The sequence below is a fragment of the Puma concolor genome, chromosome D3, assembly GCF_028749965.1.
Source record: "Puma concolor isolate L17-30 chromosome D3, mPumCon1.1.hap2, whole genome shotgun sequence".
Classification (NCBI taxonomy): Eukaryota; Metazoa; Chordata; class Mammalia; order Carnivora; family Felidae; genus Puma; species Puma concolor.
Genome location: NC_141678.1, coordinates 57,042,017 through 57,068,012, shown reverse-complemented (window position 1 = coordinate 57,068,012; position 25,996 = coordinate 57,042,017). Strand labels below are relative to the sequence as shown.

General features: G+C 45.4%; 1 protein-coding gene across 2 annotated transcripts; it reads left to right on the top strand.

The window, feature by feature from the left end:
* The first annotated feature begins 595 nt into the window (after window positions 1-595).
* On the top strand, window positions 596-25,410 carry INO80C (INO80 complex subunit C). 2 transcript variants are annotated; one of them, XM_025931214.2, is made up of 5 exons: window positions 596-816; window positions 13,294-13,404; window positions 14,333-14,444; window positions 15,379-15,446; window positions 21,855-25,410. In XM_025931214.2, exons 1-5 carry the CDS (start codon window positions 661-663, stop codon window positions 21,984-21,986), a joined length of 579 nt encoding a protein of 192 aa, XP_025786999.1. In that variant the 5' UTR covers window positions 596-660; the 3' UTR covers window positions 21,987-25,410. The 2 variants fall into 2 exon arrangements, with proteins under 2 accessions (XP_025786999.1, XP_086538880.1); XM_086682754.1 differs by lacking the exon at window positions 596-816 and adding an exon at window positions 9,191-9,604.
* Window positions 25,411-25,996: the final 586 nt, after the last annotated feature.

Below are 25,996 nucleotides of genomic sequence, written 5' to 3'. Positions count from 1 at the left end.
ATTGAAATTCATAATTAGGTTTTAGCAGATCCGTGAATTCCCTGAAATCCACACGTAAAATTCTGTCTACACCTGTACACATTTGGTGGGGGTAGGGAAGGGACTTACATTCTCAAAGGGATCTGGGGGTCCTAAAAGGTTAAAAACCACTCTACCCTTCCAGTCCATTTGGACACCCAGTGAATATACACAAATTTCTTCCACACGAGAAGGCAGAGACCAAGGGGAATGCCAGCACCACTGTTCAGTCTGTTCAGTCCACTCAGACCAACCCTACCGCTACTCTCAGATATTGTTATTGTTATTATCAATTATTAATTATTCTTCTGACAACGTGAGAAAAGGCAACACGGTTATTAATAGAACCCAGTGTTTGAAAAAAGATGGAGATCTTCTGTTCCTCAGTCACTGCGGATTTACAAGCACGTGCCCCGGTTCAGAGCGCCTGAGTAGCAGCACACCGCCTGCTGACACCATCCAGCCCCCACGGAAGGGACTGCTCCGACCTCCGCCTTTTAGATTTGGCCGAAAGAAGTCCGCGAACGCGCTGGGAATCCAGGCCAGATTTTCACACATGAAGGCGGAAGTAACAGCGAGCCGGAAGTTCCAAAGCCCACACAGAGAAGGTGGGGGGTGGGGGTGGAGGAAGACTCGGTAGGGATGGCGGCTCAAATTCCAATTGTGGCCACCACTTCCACTCCGGGGATAGCCCGGAACAGCAAGAAGAGGCCAGCTAGTCCTTCCCACAACGGCAGCAGCGCTGGGGGTTACAGCGCCAGTAAGAAGAAAAAAGTGCCTGGCGCCAGCTTTACGCAGGTATGCTGTGGCTCGCCTAGCTTGCGCGTGCGCGGGGCCGTGCGGGGCGGAGCGAAGGCGCGTGCGCAGGGCGGGGCCGAGCGAGGGCGCAGGCGGCCAGGCGCCGATGGCCCGGCGAAGGTGCGGGACCTTGCTGTCTTGCCTCCGGTGGATGCGGATCTCATTTGCAGTGCAAATGAAACATTTTTTTCCCTAGTGTGGACAAGTGGGATTTGGTTCAAGCACCAACTGCATTGCGTTTTCCTTGAGAGCAGGAGGGTGGGGTTAATACCGACTTAGTAGCATGATCGTTCCTTCGTCGAGGTCGCATTTAGATGGAGATTCAGGACTTTGCTCTTTCAGTCAACGTGTCTCACCTTCGTCCTTTCTTTGGACGTTTATCGAGTGTCTGTGAGGTGCAGAGCGCCCGAATGTCCTACATGTAGGAATACCAAGAATGGCTTCCTTCATCCTCAGAAAAGTACTTTGTTGACTCTGTTTCTTCGTCCCAAAGTGGGTTTGGTCTTTCCCAATGGAGTTGTTCAAAGGATTCAATGAGGTCGTGGTCGGAAAGCCCTGAGCACAGTGCCTGGCACAGGTTTCACGGTATCTGGGCAATCTAGGTTCCACAATTCCAGCAAAGGATTTTCTGCAGAGGAGTGTTTTGGTTAGATTAGTATTTTGGTTAGATTAGTATTTTTCTTAGCTTCTGCTTTTTTATTTAAAGCAATAAGAGGGAAAAGATAGAGTGTGTTCCTTTGTCCTCTACAGCACATAGCGTGGCATCATTCACCAAGAACCAAGAGCGACCTTCTAGAGATGTTAAGTGCCCGTTGCATTTTGTAGTTGTAATGGGTAGTCTTCCCCCCTGCCCTTTTTAAATACTTTATTGAGATAGGACTGACATGCAGTAAAATGCACAAATCTTGAGAGTACAGATCAATGACTTTTTATATATGTATATATCTATGTGGCCAGAACAAGGGAATTTCCAAGAGCCCCTGAAAATTCCACAGTGACCGACCCTCTCTAGTCAATACCCTCCCTGCCACAGGTAACCAGTGTTCTGATATTTCTCACCATAGATTGACTTTGCTTTTTGAACAGAATATAAATGGAATCATATAGAACATACTATTTTGTGTTTAAGTTTCCCTGTGAAACTTTTCAAGAGTCATTCATTCATTCATATTATCTGTATCAAGGTATCTGGTCCATTGTGTAAACATACCACAACTGATGGACATTTGAGTTTACATTTGATTGGCTTTTATGGATAAGCTGCTCTGAACATTCCTATAGAAGTCTGTGCAAATACAGGTTTTCATTTCTCTTAGGTAAATGGATAATAGTGGAATTGCTGGATCCACTATTTAGACACACATTTACCTCAGAAACTGTCAAACGGCATTTCCCAAAGTAGTTGCACTATTGTGTATTCTTGCCAGTAAAGAATGAGAGTTCCAGTTGTTCTATGCTCTCAACAATACTTGGCATCATCCATCTTTAATTTTAGCCATTCTGGTGGCTGTGTACAGGTATCTCGTTGCAGGTCAGAAGTCCTGGTACGATGTGACTGACGTTTGGTTTTCTGCTCAGGGTATCACAAAGCTGAAATCAAAGGGTTGACTGGGCTGGTCTCATTCCTTGCCACACAGCCTCGTCCATCTTCAAAGCCGGCTGTGGAGAATCTCTTGCATCCAATCCCTGTCACATACAGATGTTTCTGACTTCTCTTGACACTGAGCTCTGAACCCAGATTGAAGGATATATATGATCAGGGCAGGCCCACCTGGATAGTCTCCTTTGTGTGAGGTCGGCTGACTTGAGACCTAAATTATATCTGCAAAACCCCTTCACAGTGGTACCTATATTAGCGTTTGCTTGAATAACTGGTAGAAGGGGTATGAACACTAGAAGCCAGGAATCTGAAGGGCCTTCTTAACAATTCTACCTGTCACATTTATGAAACAATTAGGAAAATACAGTAATATCTAACCATGTACCAAAGTTGGTTATAGGTATTCTATGGTATTGGTGCCCTAAGGTGGTGAGAGACAGGAAGATGAGGACTCATGCAGGGACGGTAGTCACAGAAGGAAAGGTGGGGAGGCAGAGGGATTTGAGGTGGATTCTGAGGGGTGGTGGGTCTGAATGGGGAGGGCCTTCAAGGGCTGGAGCTGTGCACACATATCAGATTGCTTAAGGTTTTATCAGTGGGAAATGAGTGCTCTTTATATAAACAATTGTATTTCTTGAGTTAAAATGGACTTTACAGATCTTTCAGTATCTAAATTTCCTAAATTCAATAGTTTCAGCTATTTGGTTCTTACAAAAAAGCAGTGTCTGTAAAACTTTCATGGGATTTAAAAATTTACAAGGGACATTTATATACGACATTAGAATGCTTTTTGAAATTGGTTAAAATAACTTGATATTGTGGATTCTTAAGGTGGGTTTTACTTTCTAGAATGTGCATGCTGTTTCTCAAGTAAAATTGTGTACATAGATGAAATTTAAAGGGCTTTATGTTTGGAAGTCGTCAGGAGTTGAACAGAATATGTTTTAATGTTTTTGTTTATTTTTATTTTTTGAAAGAGACAGAGACAGAGACAGAGTGTGTGTGTGGGGGGGGGGGAGGGGCAGAGAGAGAGGGAGAGAGAATCCAAAGCAGGCTCTAGGCTCTGAGCTGTCAGCACAGAACCTGCTGTGGGGCTTGAACTTGTGAACTGTGAGATCATGATCTGAGCCAAAGTTGGACACTTAACCTACCCAGGTGTCCCAAGGATATTTTTGATATTCTGAGCAAAGCATTTATAGAAATTCCTTTATGTCAGTCCTAGGAAATAGTATTAAATAGTTTAATAGTACTAAAATAATTTAATTATTTCATCAAAGTGAATCTTTAATTCAGCAGAAATTACTGTTCGTGCTTGCTAAATTGTACAAATTGTACAACTGGATTTGTATTTTCCGTGTAAAATACGGGTGTTGATCAATAATGACATAATCTGGAAAGTGCTATTTCCCTTTCATTCTGGTTATGATACATTGAAATGATTAGTGTTAACTTAGGTTGGCGAACAGATACACTTGCTAAAGTGAAAGAAATCATTATAAATAATAATAATTAGTATCTATTGAGATTTACTGTATCCCAGGCAATGTGTGCTAAGCACTTTCCAAGTACTATCTTATTTAATTATTATTATTATTATTATTATTATTATTTAAGTTTATTTTGAGAGAGAGCAAGCACGAGTTGGGGAGGGGGAGAGAGAGAGAGGGAGAGAGGGAGAGAGAGGGAGAGAGAATTCCAAGCAGGCTCTACACTGTTAGTGTAGAGCTCGATGCAGTGCTCCAACCCACAACCTCGAGATCATGACCTAAGCCGAAATCAGGAGTCGGACGCTTAACCGAATGAGCCACCCAGCGCCCCTAATTATTATTATTTTTTTTAAGATTTTATTTTTTTTTCAATGTTTTTATTTATTTTTGGGACAGAGAGAGACAGAGCATGAACGGGGGAGGGGCAGACAGAGAGGGAGACACAGAATCGGAAACAGGCTCCAGGCTCTGAGCCATCAGCCCAGAGCCTGACGCGGGGCTCGAACTCCCGGACCGTGAGATCGTGACCTGGCTGAAGTCGGACGCTTAACCGACTGCGCCACCCAGGCGCCCCAAGATTTTATTTTTTAAATTATCTCTACACCTAACTTGGGGCTTGAACTTCCTACCCCAAGGTCAAGAGTCGCATGCTCCACTGCCTGAGCCAGCCAGGTCCCCTACCTCATTTAATTCTTAAAATAAACCTCTGTGAATTGTTATTCTCCAGATAAAAAGACAGGATCATAGAGAGAGAGAGAGAGAGAGAGAGAGAGAGAGATTGAGTAACTTTCCCGAGATCACACAAACTACACACAGTAGTCAGGATTGGAACCCAGGTGGATTGTCCAGAGTCCACATTCTCTTTTCTTGACTGCCTCTCTTGATATCACTCTTATCACTCTTCTACCTTGGAAGATAGAATTAAATATTTGATAGAACCAAATCCATGGTACATAGAAATGCTTTTTGGGGGGTTGATTAGATCAGTATACGGCATTGTAGACTTTCCAGATGCATATTGAAGTTGGTAGACTCTACAGAGAAACCTAATTGTCCTGTCGCCTGAGTGTTACACAATAGACTGATATGTGATGGTTAAGCAGTGAACACAACATCTAACTAAATATGTTAAGCAGCAGCAGTTGCTCCTTGAGAAGGTTATTATTATGCAGAGTGCAGTTGATCATAGACTCTTCTGTAATTGGAGGCACCAGAGAATGCTAGACTGATTTGTTCGTCCAAAAAGTAATCATTCTACCCCGACTTTAAAAGAAAATCATGATAATGTTAGATTTAGAAGTTCCTTTTTTCTGTTTTTAAAGTGGACATAAAAAGTCACCCACTTCTTCCCCGACAGCTTGTGTTTTCTACGTGGAGATACAGTTTTTCATCATTGTCCTTGATGTATGACATTGTGGACCCTGCTTTCACTTAGCGTTATTTCATGAATCTCTCTGTGTTGACAGACTTCTCAAGGGATTGAGTGCTCTTATTTAATCGACTTGATTGAATAGTTAGCTTGCTTCTCACACTTGAACTATTTTCAGTAACCCTACCACAACGCTATAGTTTTGGTTTAGGCTCAGCGATTTGATTCTAGAATACTGTTAGGTGGATGTAACTGAGGATTTGGGTTTTCAGTGATAAGACAAAGGGCATTTGTCTCTCTTCTTTGTGACGTTATCTTGAAGTCTGGGTCAGTTATGCAGGCTGCCCTCCAGAGAGATGTAGCTGTTCTTGGGCGAGCAGAGGCCTTACGGACTGCAGGCCTGTGCTGCCTTGGCACGGCCAGGTATCTCCTCCCTGGGCCTTAGGTCAGCTCTTCTCGAGCTGCACAGAGGGGCAGCCCTGAGTGCTAAGCATTACTTCTTTCTTCTTCGTAGGGTGTTCATGTCTCAGGGATGGGACGGTTCATCTCATGAAGTCTCTTGGTGTTAACGTGGTTTAGTAATGTGGAAACTGCACATCACTCAAAATGTTATTTGATTGTGTTCCAGCCTCACAGACTTGATCCTCCCTTTGACTGCAGGCCGCTCCCTCTGATCGCGTCACTAATAGGCACCAGGCTCTGGGCATGGCTGAAGCCCTGGGGAGGGAAGAATGAGGGCGCAGTCCCGGGGAGGTTGGGGTGAGGGAGGAGAGAAGGGCAGAACACCCAGTTGTGGGCCCGGAGTGGGGGTGTTCTCTTGGAGCCTGGTGTGAGAGGGAGGAGAGCCATGAGTTTGCCAGGCAGGAGGCAGCTCTGGAGCCATGTGGCTCGGGTCTCGCTGGGATGGCTTCCTTTCTCTGCGCCTTCCTCAGCCTGGCTCCTCACTGGCCCTGCTGACAAGGGAAGGACAGAGGATTGAGGGACCAAATGAACAGGTGGGGTCCGCTTTGAAAATCAGGGCCTGAGCACAGCACCTCCGTTCCCTTGTTGCCCCTTCTCTGTGGTGCCGCCTGGAACGGCGGCGATGCAGACTTCTGGCCGTCTCGCCCACCCTCCCCCCGCCAAGCAGATGCACCTGTCTGACGGTGCCTCCGCTCCCCTGGCAGAGCTCCCAGACCTTCCCACCCGCACACACTTGCTGAGGTACCTGCTTTTCTCGGTGGCCTCCCCAATCTCAGCGAGGCCTCTCTGCCCGCCAGCGTTCCCATTTCTCCCTGGGGCCTGGGAACAGCCTGCATCAAAGAGCGCCCCGTATTCCTTCCCAGGATTTCACTGTGCACACAGCACCTGATTCCACTAGGAATCAGGAAAGAGGCATGCAGAGAAAGGGAGAGATGCCATCTTTCTGCAGTTCCTGCAGGGGAGGAAAGCCTTAAGGCTATAACTTGAGGCTGGTGGCTGCCAGCTGAGCGTGTTCTGTGGATGGTTCTGTAATCATTGGGGGGGGGGGGGCTTGGGGCCTGCTTTTCCATGTCCCTCTGGGATCTCTCCTTGCTGCTTTAGCAGCTCCGTTTGTTTATTCTCTCCCAGGTGGAGACATTACATAAGTAGTCATTTTCTTAATGAAAAACCCCAACAGTATGCTTTTCTGTTTTGATGTGATGCTCCCTGCATGGTTCTTGGGGCTGTTTTCCTGTCTCTCACATACTTTAGGCCTTCCTGTAGGCCCAGCCTCCTGAAAGTCCATGCCCATCAGCCTGCTCCTCATGGGGTAGTCCCGTAGCCACCCTGGTTCTAAGCTTCTTGAGAAAAGTACCCCTTTGCTTCTTCTGACAGCAGTGGGTTTTCTTAGACCTGTTCATCTCATGTGTCTTCCAGCCAGTGGGCTAGGCTTCCTCCTTTGCCTTTTGAAAGAGCAGGTGACTGTCGCTCTTCCTGACCTGCATGCCAGCTATAGCTTCCTCTCGAGGTCCGTGGAGCCCCTGGCTCATTCGCCGTCAGGTTAGCAGCTGGCTGTACCCCAGAGGAGAGATCTCTCTTGGCCACTGTACTTTTAAAAATTTTATTTATTATTATTATTTTTAATATTTATTCATTTATTTTGAGAGAGAGAGTGTGTGCGCTTGAGCAGTGAAGTGGGGGAAGTGCGGAGAGAGAGGGAAAGAGAAAATTCCAAGCAGACTCTGAGCTGTCAGTGCAGAGCCCCATGCAGGGCTCGAACTCACGAGTTGTGAGATAATGACCTGAGCTGAAATCAAGAGTCGGATGTGTAACCGACTGAGCCACCCAGGTACCCCTGTTTTGTTTTGTTTTGTTTTGTTTTGTTTTACTGCTCTAAATATTTCAGCGTGGATGTCCTAAAACCAAAGGCATTCTCCGACACATAACAATAGTACAGCCATCCAATTTAGGGCATTCACAATGAAGCAACACTGACACCGATACATAGAACGTACGCTTGTCTTTGATCTGGTCCAGGGTCCAGTCTAGGATCACACATTGTGTTTAGTTGTCATATGTTGTTAGCCTCCTTTTATGTAGAGCAGTTCTTCGGTCTTTATCTTTCACGACCTGACACTGTTGATGCGTACTGGTCACTTATTTTATAGCATATTCCTCAGTTTGGGCTTGTCTGATATTTCCTCGTGATTAGATATGCGTAATACATTTTTGGCAGGAGTACAGAAGTGACACTGTCCCCTTCTCAGTGCATCACATCCTGGCACACGATGGCCACATGTTCTGTTACTGACAGTGTTAGCTTGGAGCACTTAGTCAGATGGTGTCTGCAGGGTTTCTCCACTGTTTGTATTAAGGTATCCCGTGGGGAGATACTTCGAGACTAGCTTTTTTTTTTTTTTTTTTTTTGAGACTAGCTTTACTCATTCATCCATGTTTATTTGTTAACTGCTTTATTGAGTTATAATCCACATACCATAAAAGTCACCCTCTTAAGTGTACTCATCAGTGTTTTATAGGATATTCACTGAGTTGTGCCACCATCTAATTTTAGAATATTTCCATGACCCTGAAAAGAAACCCTCTTCCTCTTAGCTGTCTCTCCCCATTCCCCCATCCTTCCAGCCCCTGACCATCTCTGATCTTAATCCCTTCACGTAAATGGAATCATACAATATGCAGCCTTTTGTGTGTGTTTCTTTCAGTCACCATAATATTTTCAAGGCTTATCCGTGGTGTAGAATATATCAGTACTTCATTCCCTTCTGTGGTTGAATAACACTCCATTGATGGACAGGTAGGTTGTTTGCACTTCTTGGCTATTATGAAAAATGCTTCTATGAACATGCAGGTTTTTGCACAGACTTTTTTTTTTTTTAATTCTCTTGGGTATACACTTAATAGTTGAATTACTGGGTCATAGGATAATCCTCTTCACCATTTTGAGGAAATACCAAACTATGTTTCAAAGTGGCCATACCCTTTTACATTCTCATAAGCAGCATATGAGGGTTACGGTGTCTCCACATCCTCGCCAGCACATTATGTCTTTGATTGTGGCCATCCTGTATGTTGCCATGTGAGTGTGAAGCGGTATCTCATTGTGGTTTTGATTTACATTTCCCTAATCACCAATGATGTTGACCATTTGTAGATCTTTTTCAAAGAAATGTTTATTGAAATCCTTGACCCATTTTAAAATGGAATTGTCTTTTTGTTGTTGAGTGATAACAATTCTTTATATATTCTAGATCAGTGTTATTTGTTTTTTGCTCAAAGTGTCCTTAGCTAGTGGGGACCTCTTCAAATTGGCTTGTGTGTCCTTTAATATACCCCCATCAGTTTTTGAGTGCTGTTATGGACTGAATTTATGTCCCTTTAAGATTTTTTTTTTTTTTTTTGCAAGAGAGAGCGACAGAGACAGCACAAGCAGGAGAGGGGTAGAGAGAGGAGGGTAGTCTCAAGTAGGCTCTGTACTGTCAGTGCAGAGCCCGATGTGGGGTTTGAACTCACAAAACTGTGAGATCATGACCTTCTTTGAAATCAAAAGTCAGATGCTTAACTGACTGAACCACTCAGGTGCCCCTCCCTTCAAGATTTATAGGGAGTCCTAACCCTAGTACACCTCAGAATGTAACTGTATTTGGAGATAGGGACATCACAGAGGTAACTAAGGTTAAATGAAGTCATAAAGGTGGAGCCCTAATCCCTTACGACCATTGTCCCTATGGGAGGAAGAGACACCAGGGAGGGGAGTGTACAGAGGAAAGGCCATGTGAGGACACAGCAAGAAGACAGCCATCTACAAGCCAAGGAGCGCAGCCTCAGGAGAACCCTGCAGACATCTTGCCCTGGACTTGTAGTTTCCAGACTGTGAGGAAATAAATTTCTGTTGTTTAACCCACCCAATCTGTGGCATTTTGTTATGGCAGCCCTAGCAAACTGATACAGCTCTTTTCTTACTTTTCTCGAACCACAGGCTCATCTTGTACTTTTTTGCCCCAGCCCTAGAACCAGCTATTTTTTTAAGGATCAGTAGTTCTAGGAGAATAACTTTCAAAAACCAGGATCTGAACACAGGTGTGCCTGTTGTTTTCCAGCCCTCTCAGTGGGGAGAGTTAGCAACTATTGGTGTGTTTGTGTGTATGTGTGTGTTCTTCCCCCTTACTCTCTGTATCTCTTTCTCGATCTATGCTGTGTTAAAACCATGAGTCCACATTGCTAACCTCTGATTTCAGCCCCGTAGCACAGGCTTCATTCTAGCCTTCTGTCATTCCTCATCTCCTCCTTCTTAGAATACGTATATAGTAGTTTCGGAATTCTTAACCTGTACCCTTGTGAGAAAAAAAACCTACCAATTGTTTATGGTCATTTTTGCCTTTAGCCTTAGGTTATATTGCTAAAATACTGTGTTCAGAGGTCACTGGAATTCTCGCTCCCTTCCTCCCCTTCAGTGTGGTTATGTTTGTCATTCAAAATACAGTTAGGTTGATTTGTTTTCGTTTGTAGTCCATTTTCCCTACCTGCTGCCCATCCTTGTTGGTTTTATTACTATTATTATTACTTTTTGTTTTTAGTATGTGAAACTTTAACATGGTTCAGAAGGTCAAAACTCTACACAAAGCTGTACTCAGAGAAGTTTTACTCCTGTCTGCCCTTCCCATCTCCTTGTCCTTTCCACCTGGTTCCCCATGCCCCATAGGTAACCTGGCCCTGTCATTTCTGAGTCATCCTTCCTGTGTTTCCTTGTGTTCGGCCACTGCATTCCCCCCAGAGAGGATTCCTTACAATAAACTCCTGAGCATGTGCATCTTAAGATATGGATGCTGGCACTGAGTTACTCTGTGCTGTCTTGTTTCTTAACTCTAGCCAACTAGGTAATCAGTTAGCTGTTATTTGGAACCTACTCTGTGCCAGGCACTGGGTTAGATGCAGGAGACGGAAGACTGAGCCATACAGTGAAGCAGGCAGGGTGTGTCCCTGCTCTGCCTTCTCACTCTGAGTCTCGTCTCTCATCTGCTCACCTGTCTCTTGGTCTCTCCTTCTTCTGGTCTGTTGTTCCCTGTTTCATAAAGCTGCTGTTTTTTCATCGACTAAGACATAAACACGAACTATCCATCATTTATCTAATTTATAATAGATATTAGTCTTACAAATAGTCAACACAAAATAACATTGACAACTGGCTAAACCTATACAAGGTAACATTGATTATTGATTAAATGTGATGGGAAAATCAAATTTTCCTCATCACATTGGGTCTCCTAGGATACACGTACCTGGCAGAAATGTCATGACCATGAAGGAAAAAGTAGAAGGGCAATAAAAGTTATGTACAAAATGCTAAATCTAATCTTTGTTACAAAATTAAAACTGACATGGAATAATCCCAATGAAAATAATCTTAGTAAAGCACAAATGAGCACGGGAAAATTGGAAACTGTTTGTGCCATATAGAAAATGACTCAATGGATTTTGTACCAGAAAATACAAAAATACAGGAAGATGGGGGAGTGAACGCTGAGGCAGGAGAGGAGGCCAGGGTGTGTTTCTAATCTGAAGGTCACTGGGGCCCACTGGCCCACTGTAAATTGCGGACTCACATAAGGCTTGCATTTAAGAGTGTGTCACTGACTGTGCTGGAGAGAAGGGAGTGGGCAAGGTGTGCACCACAGGGCCCGTCCTCAGGCCGAGAGCTGAGGACGGTGCAGATACAGGCTGAGGGCCGAGGGAAGGACTCATGGGACAGGGAGGGAGAGAGAAGAGATAGAACATTCGTGGCTACGGATGGTGGGAAAAGGTTGAGAAGTTGGAGGCCTCTTAGCTCCTACAGAGTTGACATCGAGCTGGGCTCTGGAATAGAGAAGAGTTAGGAAAGATCGTGAAGGGGGAATGAGTTGAGGGGCATGCCTGACAAAAGAGGTGGTATGGACAGAGGAGGAGCACAGGCCCACATGCAGAGACCTTGGCAGAGAGTCTGGGATGGTCTTTGAGAGGAGACTGTTCAGAGAACCACTGCAGCAGAGCGAGTGGCCCCGTGGCCCCCACATGGATGTCCCTGCGGGGGTGGGGGCAGTGGTGATGGAATTTACACACACACACAACCAGCACTCTCCTACACTGCTGCTGGGAGTGTAAAAGAGGGCAGCCATTTAGGAAAATGAATTGGCAGTCTCCCTATTACCCAACCATTCTGCTCCTAGGTATTTACCCAGGAGAAGTGAAAACACAGGTCCGCACAAAGGTTGGTACAGAATGTTCACAGCAGCGTTATTTATAATAGCCAAAGACTAAAACTGCCCCAAATGTTCATCAGCAGAGAGTAGATAAACAAACTGTGGTGGCGTTCCTCTGCTGAGTGGCCACAAATACAGGGAAACAGATTACTGACCTCTGCAGCAACACTGCAGGTCTCAAATGCTCTGTGCTGAACTAAGGAAGCCAACACAAGAGTACCCGCTGTCAGATCCCATCTCTGGGAGATACCACCTGAGGGTGGAAGGTATTGACTAGGAAGAGGCCTGAGGGAACTTTTTGGGATGATACAAATGTTCTGTATCTCGATAGGGACATAGATGAAACAAGTGTAAATATTTGGCAAAACTCCTGAAACCTACACTTAAGATCTGTGCATTTCATTGTATGTAAATTATGTATCATTAAAAAAAAAAACCAATATGGTAGTCTGGAAATCACATTAAAAATCAGAACTGGTTCTTAGTTTGGCTTGTTTTTTTTATAGGTGATGGTTGACTTAAAAGGTTTTTTGTTTGGGATGCCTGGGTAACCCAGTTGGTTAGGCGTCAGACTCTGGGTTTCATCTCAGGTCATGATCTCACAGTTTGTGGGTTCGAGTCCTGCATCGCTGCTGTCTGCTGTCAGCACATAGCTGACAGCTCTCTTTCTCCCTCTCAAAAATAAATAAACATTAAAAAATAAAAATAAAATGTTTTTTGTTTTAAAGTATTTAGCCTGCTTGTCAGGATGCTCTGGCTCTAGCCAGCTGACCTGTGGACATTCAGCCTCCTCTCCCTCTCTCTGTTCCTTCCTCCGAATGCCTCTATCCTGCTGCTCCCCTTAAGCATAAGAGCTGTAGCCTGGGTTTTCTGGCTGACGACACCCTTACCAAGGGCTGGAGCGTTTTTTGTCTCAATGTTTTGAGACACAGTTTGACAAGAAAGATCAGCAGGTTTGAATCCAGAGGCAATCACTGTGTGGCCTTGAAGCCATACCCCTGAGCCTCTATTTTCTCTTCTGGAAACTGGGGATAAGAGCAGTTGTCCGAGTTAAATGAGCTGGCTCAGGTAGAACACCCATCTCTAATGCTTGGCACATTGAGGGAACCGGGAACTGGGGTCCTGGCTGTCTCTGCTGTGGCTTCTGCACAACAGGGGCTGCTCCCAGTCTGGAATGGCCTTCTCTGGTGCAGGCCACCTGCTAGGGCTCTGGGACACTGTCTTTCTTCACATGTCCTGTGGTATCATCTTGTGTCTTGCTGGGAGCCGAGTTAGGGAACTCACCTAGAAGAACCTGACCTCAGACTATCCTTATTATATTTTAAGGGTATCAGCATGGAAGCCATGAGTGAGAATAAAATGGTGCCCTCTGATTATAGTACAGGACCTATGGAAAAAGCTGCCAAGCCATTGCCATTTAAGGATCCAAACTTTGTGGTAAGGAGGCTGCTAGGAGACGGGTGGAGGCAGAAGGAGGGCCCTTCCCATTGATCTCCCAGTGTGCTGGTTCCCAAGGATTTGGGTGTCTTTTGTGGAACTGGTTAAAGATACTACTTTGAGGGTGGGTCATTTCCATGATTCTTCACCATCCCTTTTCATTGGTTTTACAGAAGTTTTAGGTGAGGCTTAAAATAATTAACTGAAGGAGGAGTGCTCCTCCTTAGCATAAGTAAATCTAACTTATGTTGCTCTAAAGTAGAAATAGGCTACTCTTCTTTTCATTCTTAAAGGATATAATAATTATATTATTATAGAGACTCATATTACATCATAAGAAGTTTTTCATTAATTAGTTTTGAAAATACAATATTACCAGTGCCTGCAACAGACTTTGTTATTCTTTTCCATTTTACTTTGTCATTTTTATAGAATGACAACAAAAAAGAAATTTCCAGAAGGTTTGCCATGCCATGATGGGAGGCTTACGTGGGTTTTCCAGGATCTCCAGTAATTTATGAGGCAGTGACCTGCCCTCAGAAGGGAGTTTAGAGATGTAGTCATGAGTTTAAATCTAATTTTGTAATGCATTTCTTTTAAAGTAATGGGAAATTCATGAGTGAATTCTATAAAGTTAGTCCTAACAAAGGATGTGATTTTCTATAAGCATGTTAAAACAAACAAACCACCTTTTATTTCTATTCTATCACCAACTAACTCATGGATTTTGATAATCCAAAAGTTGTGTTTTTATAAGTAAGATTAAAGTGTACAGTGTCATACTTAAAAATTAAAAAAACAGCCCTTGGGGCACAAGAGAGCTGACAGAATGAGGGCTGTGTTACAGTTATGAATGAGCATGATTCAGATTCTGAAATGGTAGCCTCCACTGAGTTTTGTTTCTTCTGATCCACGTCTTTAACTCAAGCACTCTGGCCACGGTGGCGCGGTAGCTGGCAAGAAGAACAGAACCTGGAAGAACCTGAAACAGATCCTCGCTTCGGAAAGGGCATTGCCGTGGCAACTGAACGACCCTAACTGTGAGCTGTCTGGAGCCTTTCATGTGTTTATAATGTTCAGACTAGCAACTTCTAGCAAACCTACATGATTTGTCTGTGTCCTCATTAATGTAGGAAACGACTTTTAGCCTAAGAATTCTATAGTTGCCTCACTATAGGGAGATACTGTACGTATTTCCTCATAACTGTATCTGTGTTGAACCTGTTTGTGTCGTCATGCGTGTGTGGTTTTTGGTGTCACCGTTAACATTTCCGTCTGGAGGAATAGGTCCTGATATGGTCGTACTGGTGTTTCTGTCAGGCAAACTTCTTACTCAAGAGTCTCCCCTTAAAATGTATTTTCCAAGGCTGCCCAAGATTTAGGAGGGTTTCTAACAACTAGCTTAGAGGCTAACTCTGTTTTGCTTTCTGGGCTGTTGTTTTTCAGAGTAAATGCTTTATGCTGCAGTATTTTCCAATCTGTGTAAAGCACTGTTTTAAGTTCTGTTCAACTTCATCGGAAAGTAGAGGTCAAATCTCTGTCTGCGTCCTGCCCCATGGCACATCTTTCACGGGGGTGACTCAGATGGGTGACAAGTGAATTAGTCAGCAGTCCGGGTGTGGACATTCCGGTGTCCGGGTGCGCAGACCCAATTAGGGGGTTGTTTGGCATCGCCCTCAGCCCATGTAGCCTCTGACAGTGAGAGTGGCTTGTGGGCAGATGAGCTCTTCCGGTGGTTCTGCTGGAGCACAGGCTCCCTGGGGACAGGGCAGGGCTGCATCCAGAGCCTGCACTTGGTCTGTGACGTAATGCATTATCCCCCTGGAGAGTTTTGGGAGCACTTGATCGCAGAATATTAATTTCAGAAATATTATCCAACAGCATTTTAGGAGGGAAAAGGAAAGGGATCTGAATATTTTAAAGCCAGCCTAGTTATCTTCTTTCCTTTTCTTTTTTCTTTTTTTCCTCCCATAGACTTCAGTATTGATGCTCCTCCATCCTTCAAACCAGCTAAGAAGTATTCTGATGTTTCAGGTCTTCTTGTGAGTATAATTACATCTCTGTCTCCTAGCACTGAGTTGAAGAGGAGATTTCACAATACTATTTAGACAGTGTTGATACCGACCAGCCCTGACCCTGCCTGGAGCCTGCATACTTTGAATAGGTAATGGGTTTGTGCTGAAGCACTGCAGGCTTATCTTAGAGTGGCTGCAGCCTGGGGCATCCATGTGGGCAGGCTGGAGGGAAGATTGCTCCAGAAGGTGGGAGACACGAGTTTCACTTCCCCTTCCTTTTCTCATTAATATATGAGATAACATGAATGAAACAATAATTTCTTTTTTAACTGCTGAGGTTTAAAAAATTTCTCGCATCTTCGAAATGATCGTACTCTAAAAAACAAATTTAAACTTCTCCAAAGACTAAAGACACACTATGGTAAAGGCAGTGATTTTCAAACTTATTTGTAAGCATTGGAAACATTTTATGCATCGCTTTTCCAAGTGAAATCTCTGACAGAATCCCTGGGAGCCCACTGACCCAGTGTGGTCCCATGTGGATCTGGTCCTCTGTCCTCCCCACTTCTGTGACCCCTAAAGTGCTTCTGGGGAACACAGTTCCAACACCAGCAACGTTGTTGGACAAGTAAGACTTGGGCAACTTGCTGAATTTGGAACCTCAGAGAACCTCATCTCCTTCAGCCCCGCTTCCCCGTCCTTTTCACCACTCTTATGTTTGGAAGATGGGCCTTTTCTCATAACTGTAGAAATAATGAGGCACACTTCACTTTTCAAAACTCATAGACATCATTTAAATGCTTTACATTTTTATAAAAATGTAGGACTCCAAACATCTGTAACAAACTGACTGAACTAATGGGCTACATTTTACACTGGGGAAGATTTGAGGTTTTTTTATATTTTTGAAAATAATATTAGTTATACTTTCTGAATCAGTTGTGTATTATAGCTTTTCCTCCGGAAAGCACACACTCCTCGGTGCACTACAAACTTTCTAACATAGACCCTTAAACAGTGATCACAAAAAAACAACAGGGAGAGTAGAAGTGCTGTAACACAGCGTGTGTGTGCGTGCACATGCGTATGTGTGTGTGTGTGTGTATGTGTGTGTGTGTGTGTGTGTGGTGGATTCTTTTGCCCTCCATTCAGAGTACATATCCCCTTCTAACCTTGGAGGGGAGTTCAACTTGTGAGCAATGTTGTAGTCCTACGCTGATTTGTCTCCTGCCTGAAAATAGTCACCTTATGTATTTGACCCTTTTTTTTAATAGTTGTTCAGAGCAGGAGAGCTGGTCTGGCAGCAGTTATTCTCTTACGGTTCCAAATGGACATTTCTCCTTGGAGAAGCTAGGGTTTATGGGCAGGTAGCTTTATCCTCACCACTAGGCAGCTCATGGGCTACTGCCCTGGTTTGCACACATCAGGAGGCATGAGAATCGTTTTGAGAAGCACTGTTCCAGGTCCCTTTGTGTAATGGACAAGGACTTGTCATGTCATACCTAACCTAAAACTTCTTGCTGCACTGTATGTAAGAATTAAGAAAATTTGAATATACAAAGAACTCTACCAAATCATTCAAAGACAATCCCATAGAAGGGCTGGCTAAAAGGATATGAATACAGTTACAAGGAAGAAATGCAGATGACCAGTAAGTAGATATTCAGTCTCACTGATAATAAGGGGAAAGCCTCCTCAGTAGAAAAGAGGGGTGCCTGGGTAGCTCAGGCAGGTAAGTGTCCTAGTCTTAGTTTTAGCTGAGGTCATGATCTCATGGTTTTGTGAGTTCAAGCCCCACGTTGGGCTCTGTGCTGACAGCAAGGGTCTGCTTGGGAGTCTCTCTCTCCCCCTCTGTCTCTCTGCTCCTCCCTACTCGCACTGTCTCTGTCTCTCTCAAAATAAATAAACTTAAAAAAAAAAATCATCAGTAGGGAAGAAATGAAAATGTTTTCTCCAGAGGCAAGGGAAACAAAAGCAAAAATGAACTATTGGGACCTCATCAAAATAAAAAGCTTCTGCACAGCGAAGGAAACAATCAGCAAAAATAAAAGACAGCTGATGGAGTGGGAGAAGATATTTGCAAACAACATATCAGGTGAAGGGTTAGTATCCAAAATCTATAAAGAACTTATCAAACTCAACACCCAAAAAGCAAATAATCCTTTGAAGAAATGGGCAAAAGACATGAATAGACACTTCTCCAAAGAAGACATCCAGATGGCCAACCGACACATGAAAAAATGCTCATCATCAGGGAAATACAAATCAAAACCACAATGAGATACCACCTCACACCTGTCAGAATGGCTAACATTAACGACTCAGGCAACAACAGATGTTGGCGAGGATGCGGAGGAAGGGGATCTCCTTTGCCCTGCTGGTGGGAATGCAAACTGGTGCAGCCACTCTGGAAAACAGTATGGAGGTTCCTCAAAAAATTAAAAATAGAACTACCCTACGACCCAGCAATTGCACTACTAGGTATTTATCCAAGGGATACAGGTGTGCTGTTTCGAAGGGACATATGCACCCCAATGTTTATAGCAGTGCTATCAACAATAGCCAAAGTATGGAAAGAGCCCAAATATCCATCGATGGATGAATGGATAAAGAAGATGTGGTATATATATCTACAATGGAGTATTACTCGACAATCAAAAAGAATGAAATCTTGCCATTTGCAACTACGTGGATGGAACTAGAGGGTATTATGCTAAGCGAAATTAGTCAGAGAAAGACAAAAATCATATGACTTCACTCATGAGGACTTTGAGAGACAAAACAGATGAACATAAGGGAAGGGAAGCAAAAATAAAAACAGGGAGAGGGACAAGACATAAGAGACTCTTAAATATGGAGAACAAACAGGGTTACTGAAGGGGTTGTGTGGGGGGGGGGTGGGCTAAATGGGTGAGGGGCATTGAGGAATCTACTCCTGAAATCATTGTTGCACTATATGCTAAATAACTTGGATGTAAATTAAAAAAAGAAAAAAAAGAAATGAAAACATTTGGTTATAAACATCAACATAGAGAAGTGGATATCCTCACACATGGCCCTTTTGAGGTGGGAATACTTTGGTCTGGGTTATTTGGAAGACATTTGGCAATACCTATTGAGGCAGAAAAGCTAAAGCCTGGGACCCAGCAGTCTGCCTTCTAGGGAAGCAGTGTGCACAAGGAGCTTCATGCAGAAGTGATTATGAGAAAATGTGATGGTGAGCAAAATATTGGAAACAAAATCAAGGTCAGTCAACAGGGTTGTGGGGTTGGGGGTGTTTTCATACTGTCCTGTGAGGCCGACGTGTATGCAATAACATGGATAAACTTCCAAGTTGTATCGTTTACTGAGGGTGCAAAGTAGTAGAAGCAGCATTGTACCACTTATGCAGAAACTAACACCCACTCACAAAAATATACTGGGTAATTTCTCTGGTGTGTTTGTATATATGTGTAAGGGTATATACAAACAAGGTCTGGAAGCATGCCCACTTACAGTGGTTTCCTTGGGGAAAGGCAAGGGTTTTTGGATGGTAGAGGGTTGGAAAAGAGGACTTTAGTCTTATTCATAATGTTTTCTTCCTTCCCTTTCTTTTCCTTTTCCCTTCTCTTCCCTTTCCTCTGAATATGTCCATTTGTTGCTTATGTAAATTAAAGTTACATAGGGGCGCCTGGGTGGCTCAGTCGGTTGGGCGTCCGACTTCGGCCCAGGTCATGATCTCACGGTTCATGGGTTCAAGCCCCATGTCGGGCTCTGTGCTGACAGCTCAAAGCCTGGAGCCTGCTTTGAATTCTGTCTCTCTCTCTCTCTCTCTCTCTCTCTCTCTCTCTCTGCCCCTTCCCTACTCACACTCTGCCTCTGCCTCTCTCTGTCTCTCAAAAATAAACATTGAAAAAAAAATTTTTTTTTAATTAAAGTTACATAATTAAAAATGAAGCCCAGCTCATGTTAACACTGCCACACCTGTCCGCTGGGCATGGGCAGGCAGGGAGGTGTGCAGGGTCACACCTGTGTTTAGCCCTCGTTACAAAGTGATGGGAAGTACAGTGGTTCTGGGTGAGCAGTGAACACTGCCGGTCACCTTGCAGCCAGGGGAGCCTTACAGGTCTTTACTGGCGCCCCACGGGAAGGCGGTCATTGTTGTATTCAGGCTCAAGGCGTGGAATCCGAGGAGGGCAGACTGGAGGAGTGCAGCTTTTCCCTTGTTCACCTCTGGGGTGTCACTTGGCCTCCTCCCTTCTGCTCAGAATACTAGGTCAGGTCCGGTCTGTGCGAGCTTTTGTTGGTAACCTTTCTGTCGGTGCCAGAGTATCTCTGTATTCTGCGTTATTTATTCCTCAGCCTTCTTGGCACCGAGGTCTGAACTTGGGCGGGCCGGCTCAGCACAGTGTGGTGGTAGGAGTGAGGCAGCCACAGAAGTGGAGCCAGGCCAGAGCTGGTTCATATACGGAGGCCAGATGATCAAAGCCAGACGCACAGGCCTGCACCCCTGCTTGGAACTGCGGTAGAGTGTCCCCTGCCAGCCAGTTCGTCCGGCCGCTGCGTGGCCAGGAGCCCTCAAAGGGGACTTGTTGCTCTCTCTCTACTTAAGCCTTCCTTGATATTACTGTCATTACAGGAAATGTGGTACAGAAAGTAAGATCTAGATTAAGCCAAAGGATTGAAGTTTTATTTTATGGAGAGCTTTAATGAATCTTTAGGAATAATCTCATTTTCCTGACACATTGGATGTTAAATAGCTTCGGGAGATCCCCTGTGGCTGAATTGAGGACTTTTTATAGAGTGTGAGAAACCTACCACTGACTCCCTTCAACTTCCTGCTTCTTCAGCCTTCCCTCTCCCCTGAAATAACAGCACTGCTGCATGTCTGGGGGCCACACAGAGCTGATCTGCGCTGAGCAGACAGTCCACACTCGAGTAACTGGACGTTATCTGTCTAGACTTTAATGGCATCTTTTATAATTTTTTCAAGGAGTTCCAAATGACTCATCCTCATGTTTTGTTTCAAAATCTGTAGAAGCCACATGACTTGAGGTAATACAGTCAGTGAATTTATTTTCTCCACTTTGCATGTGGGGAAAACACACTAAAAGATAATTTTGATATGTCAGTGGGAAGTGAGTTCTGTTTTCTGTGATCATCCTGATAGTCCATTTGTTCGTTCATTCATTCAGTCATCACTCGCTGTGCAAACACCACCTGAAGGCCCACCGTGCACTCCGTATTGCACTAGGGGCAGAGATGCGGTGATAAGCAAAGCACAGGGTTCCTGCCTCATGGAGCCTCTCAGCCTAGACCTTAGTCAAAGAGTTATGCAGATAATAAGTGTAAGAGTGAGAGACAGATGTGGGGAGAGTGGGGGAGCAGATAAAGCTTCCCTGATGAGATGACTGGGGGCCGAGTCCTGAAGGACAAGCAGGCAATTAGGGAGTAAAGTGGCCCAGTTGGGGGCCCCTCCTCAGGAAAGGGCGAATGGGGCATGAATGCAGGGAGGGCCTGAGAGCCAGAGCAGTTGGAACCAGAGTGGGGACGTGTGGCTGCCGAAGAGGCTTGGGAAGGAGGGCCCAGGAGGGCTTGCCGGCTCTGAGGAGCAGTGCTTGAGGATGTGGCCCTTTGTCCTGAGGAAAGAGAGCAGCTACTGAGAGATCTGCTGAGGAATGAATGACATGATCAGAAGCACAAGTTGTGAAGATGGCTCTGGTTGCAGTTGTAGGGCGGTGGTCCCTTCCAGTGGGAGGGTGGGTGTGGGCGGCCCCTCCAGCTCTGCGGTGTAGCCCAGGGAGCCACAGGAGTGGCACGGGGACGGTGTGGAGGAGCAGGAGTGGAGTGCACATGGGGCAGGCGTGGTGTGACAGGGAGGGGTGAGTGTGCACGGCAAGCCCCTGTTCCCTGCCTTGGGGGATGGAGCTAGAACATCTGTTTGAAGCAGGGGGCGGGGGGAGAGAGAGAGAGAAAGAGAGAAAGAGAATCCCAAGCAGGCTCCACACCATCAGTACAGAGGCTGATGCAGGACTCAGTCTCACGAACCGTGAGATCATGACATGAGCCAAAATCAAGAGTCAGACACTTAACCGACTGACCTACCCAGGAGCCCCAAAGCAGGGGGGGTTTGAAGGCAGGGACCAGGGAGGGATGATCCTCATGAATTCCACTTTGGACCTGTTTCTTCTAGCCTTTGTGACACCAACCAGAAGAATCGTAGTGTCTGATGTGGTCACTCCTCTTCCCTTCGTCCATACCCTGAATTATTTCTCCAGTCTGGGAAGATTAACCAATCTTTGCCAAAGTGAGCAGTTTAGCGTTCATGGTGACAGAGGAAGGCAAAATGAAGATATTTTACTTTAAGTACAATAGAAAAAAACTTTAAGCTTGAACTTAAAATGTTCAGCACTAACAACAATTTTCCGCCTTTCCCTGTGCCTGTTTTCCACCCAGGCCAACTACACTGACCCCCAGAGCAAGCTGCGGTTCAGCACCATTGAAGAGTTTTCCTATATCCGGAGGCTGCCATCTGATGTCGTCACTGGCTACCTGGCCCTGAGGAAGGCCACGAGCATCGTTCCCTGAGCCCTGAGAAATGGAGATGATGTGGAGAGCTGTTTCAAAGGCAAACTCTGGACTCATGATTTTGTTTCATGGAAACAAACTCATTGTGCTTGTCAATCTGGAAATGTCAGTGCTGTGCCTTGGAAAGAATGTTTGGCTTTAATTTAAGGTTTTGTTTTTTTTTTTTTTTTGGTTTTCTGTTTTCCCTCCAAGTGGGATGTTTCCTGTTGAATTAAATTATACTTCAGTTGTTGCCTCAAGTCAACTTGCTTGACGAGAAAATATAAAATTGTGCTTTTAACTTAACCCATGTACATCCCTGGATTTTGCTTCAACGTTGTAAACTGTCTTATAACACATTTAAAGCTCTACAATGAATCCTGACAACAGGGCTGGGTTATTCCTGGTGACTGCCACTTTAGAGCAGATTAGTCCTTCTTTTTGATCAGAATGCATGGAGGAGGTCCAGAATTGGGACTGGAGAAGACAGAGCTGAGTAATTGCCCTGTTGCACTGGGCCAGCCTCTTCCCAGCCTCCAGAACTGAGATACATGTCTGTTGCCTAAGCCGCCCAGTCTGTGGCGTTTTGTTATAGCTGCCTTAGCTGGCGAAAACACCAGCCCAGGCCCCATTTCTGGGGTGTGGGGTGTGAACACTGACACCTCCTCCAAAAGGGCCTTTGTCCTGGTACCGGCTGCTGCCCCTCTGACCGAAGCCTGCTCTGGAACAGCAGGGTTTGTTTCCCCTTCCTATGAGACACGGAAGCACTCCTGGGCCTCTCCGAGCCCACTCCCATATTTCTCTAGGGAGGACAGTGGAACCAGACCCTGGGGCCTCTGGGCCTGAGATGCCTCTGCTTTGGGGGATTAGGAGGCCAGGTGCCTTTTCTTCCTGAGGGAACACCCCTCCCACAACCCTCTCCTGGCTTAGAGAAAGGAAAAACAAAGCTGGGAGAGCAGCCTGCTGGGCAGGTGGCACCTGCCCAGAACCTGGCTTCCTTTTCTCCGGGTACAGCAACCCCTGCGTCATTCAGCACCTTCCCAGTGGCCAGTGGTGAGGGTGGCAAGGTGGCTGTGTGGCTTTCCTCTCCCACGGAGAGGGCCTAAGGGAGGGCCAGGACAGGTGGGAACCTTTCCTAAGCCCACAAGCACTGAACATCCGAGCCTCTGGGGCAGGGGTCCTCCGGCCTGAGACCCACTGCTGAAACTGAAGTTCTCGGAGATCGGAGGCCGCTTCTTCGGCTCCCACTTTACCTCTGGCGCTTGCTGCTAGCGTCGGCCTCGGAAAGCCCCCCAGTTTCCCTTTGGGTGGGAATAAGGAGTAAGTGAGCCAAGGGCCCTTCCAGTTTCACTTCCACCTTCTAGTAAACAAAGAAAACTTCGGGTAGGTCCACCTCTTTTCCACGAAGGCCCCCAAGTGGACATTTTAACCATTTTTAGAAATGGAAGTTCTAATCGTTTCTAACACTTACATTGCTGGGCACTACCTCAGTCCCAACTGTTCAGAATCTCCTGGACCGGGGTCCAGGGTGAAGGAGAATCTCTGCCTGTACGCGTCCATCACAGGGGCCCATAGACCATTGCTCCTGCAGGCCTCGCAGGGTTTTGGGGGGTGTGCACGTGCACACGTGTGTGGTGAACCCTCTGTCACTGTCACCTGGGACCCATTAAGATGCAGATTCCTGGGCCGAACCCTAGACTCCTGATCCAAGGAGAGAGTGAGACCCAGGCATCTGCATCTGACAAATGTCCCTGGGTGAACGTGACATGTAGAAGTGTGACAGCTGCCTCCTTCCACAGGCAGAGGGAAGCACGTGTGCCATACACCTGGCTTCCTTTCCTGTTTCCCTTCCAGGCTTTCCCTGCCGGCCTCTGCACAGAGGGCTGAGTCCCACAGGTCAGGTCATTTCTCTCACTCCAAGCAACAGGGGTCCAAGCTGAGCCAAACTAAGCTTCAAGCTGTGGACACTTCCAATAAGGAGTCCAGGCAGGTAGTTGCGTGCTGTATCCCCCGGCCCAGAGGCTCCCAGCCCTGGCTGCACGTTAGCCTTACCTCTGTTGCAGGGGAAGGTGGGGAGAGGTATGAAAATACCCAGGGATTCTGATTCAGCTGGCCTGAGCTGGGGCCTAGGCACAAGAATTTCAAACTCCCCAGATGATACTAATGTGCAGCCATGTCAAGAACCTTTGCTCTAACTACAAAGTGAATATTCCACACGGGGTATTTTTTCAAATCCACAGATCAGCTGCCTCTTGCATTACAGGGCCATGGGCAGTTTGGAAATGTGTGTGTGGCAGGGGGCGGGGGGTGGTTAGGATTCCTTTTCATGCAGCATCCCAGCACATTGTAGATTCCTCCTTCTTCCCTGTTCTCATGTTTAATCAGTCCCCATGTCCCCATGTCCCCTCTTTGCTCACACTGATCCTTCCTCTTCTGTCTAGTCCTTTTCCTACCCAACTTCAGGAATACATCACCTCCTGCCTGGACATTTTCACTGTCCTCCCAACTCTCTTTCCAATGGTCTAATCTCCACCCCTCTGCTTTCCCCTCTGTGAGCAGAGGGCCGTTCCTCAACTTCGGATGAGAACTTGACTTTGCCCATCCTGTCCAATTTGTCTCAGGTACCTTGTCAATTCTGTCATTGGCCTCTAATGTCCAAAGGATACACTCAGCCCCTTAAAAAAAAAAAAAAAGAAAAGAAAAGAAAAAAGAAAAACATTAGCTGAGAAATCAGATTGTTTTCATATGACCAAACTGAGGTCCAGTCTGCTCAGAGTAGAGTTTGACTCTTTCCCAATATCTGTCTGATAACTTGTCTTCACTTTAAGAGGAGGAGGACAATCTATTAGCACACATAGATTAGAACCTCTTGTAATGTTGGACAAGTAATCTCCAAGGCCCATGTGGATGAGAGAGACCTATTTTGCCCCCATCTCTGAAGTTAAAGGATACATCCGTCTGGATTTTGAATTTTGTTTTTTAATTGGGCCAATTGTTTTTGGTGGGAAATCTCATTTCTGAATCCATGGCCATTGGAAAGAGACATCAGACTCTTGATCCTGCTTCCAGTGACCTATAACTGAGTTGGTGCCTAACTTAGTAAAAATAAAGGGTAAGGAAAGAAATGGGTGGAATAGGGAGTAAAGAACCTAACCAAATAGGACAGAACAAACAGGGCAGGAACCTTGCGAAGAGACTGGGAATGATGTCCTCTTCCAAATGCATGAGATGATGAGTGTTATTTAAAATACTCTTCTACTGGGGGGGCACCTGGGTGGCTCAGTCAGTTGGGTGTCCGACTTCGGCTCAGGTCATGATCTCATGGTTTGTGAGTTTGAGCCTCCCGTTGGGCTCTGTGCTGACAGCTCAGCGCCTGGAACCTGCTTCAGATTCTGTGTCTCCCTTTCTCTCTGTCCCTCCCCTACTTACACTCTCTCTTTCTCTCTCTCTGTCTCTCAAAAATAAATAAACATTCAACAATAGCCAAATTATGGAAACAGCCTAAATGTCCATCAACTGATGAATGGATAAAGAAATTGTGGTTTATATACACAATGGAATACTATGTGGTAATGAGAAAGAATGAAATCTGGCCTTTTGTAGCAACGTGGATGGAACTGGAGAGTGCTATGCTAAGTGAAATAAGCCATACAGAGAAAGACAGATACCATATGTTTTCACTCATGTGGATCCTGAGAAACTTATCAGAAGACCATGGGGGAGGGGAAGGAAAAAGGTTAGAGAGGGAGGGAGCCAAAGCATAAGAGACTCTTAAAAACTGAGAACAAACTGAGGGTTGATGGTGGGGGGGGGGGGGAGTGGAGGGGAGGGGAGGGTGGGTGATGGGCATTGAGGAGGGCACCTGTTGGGATGAGCACTGGGTGTTGTATGGAAACCAATTTGACAATAATTTCATATTTAAAAAAAATTTACTACATGTAAACAAACAAACAAACAAATAAATAGAGAACATAGTAAACAAAGACCATATATAGGTACAAACCAAATATTTGGGTATTTGACATCAAATT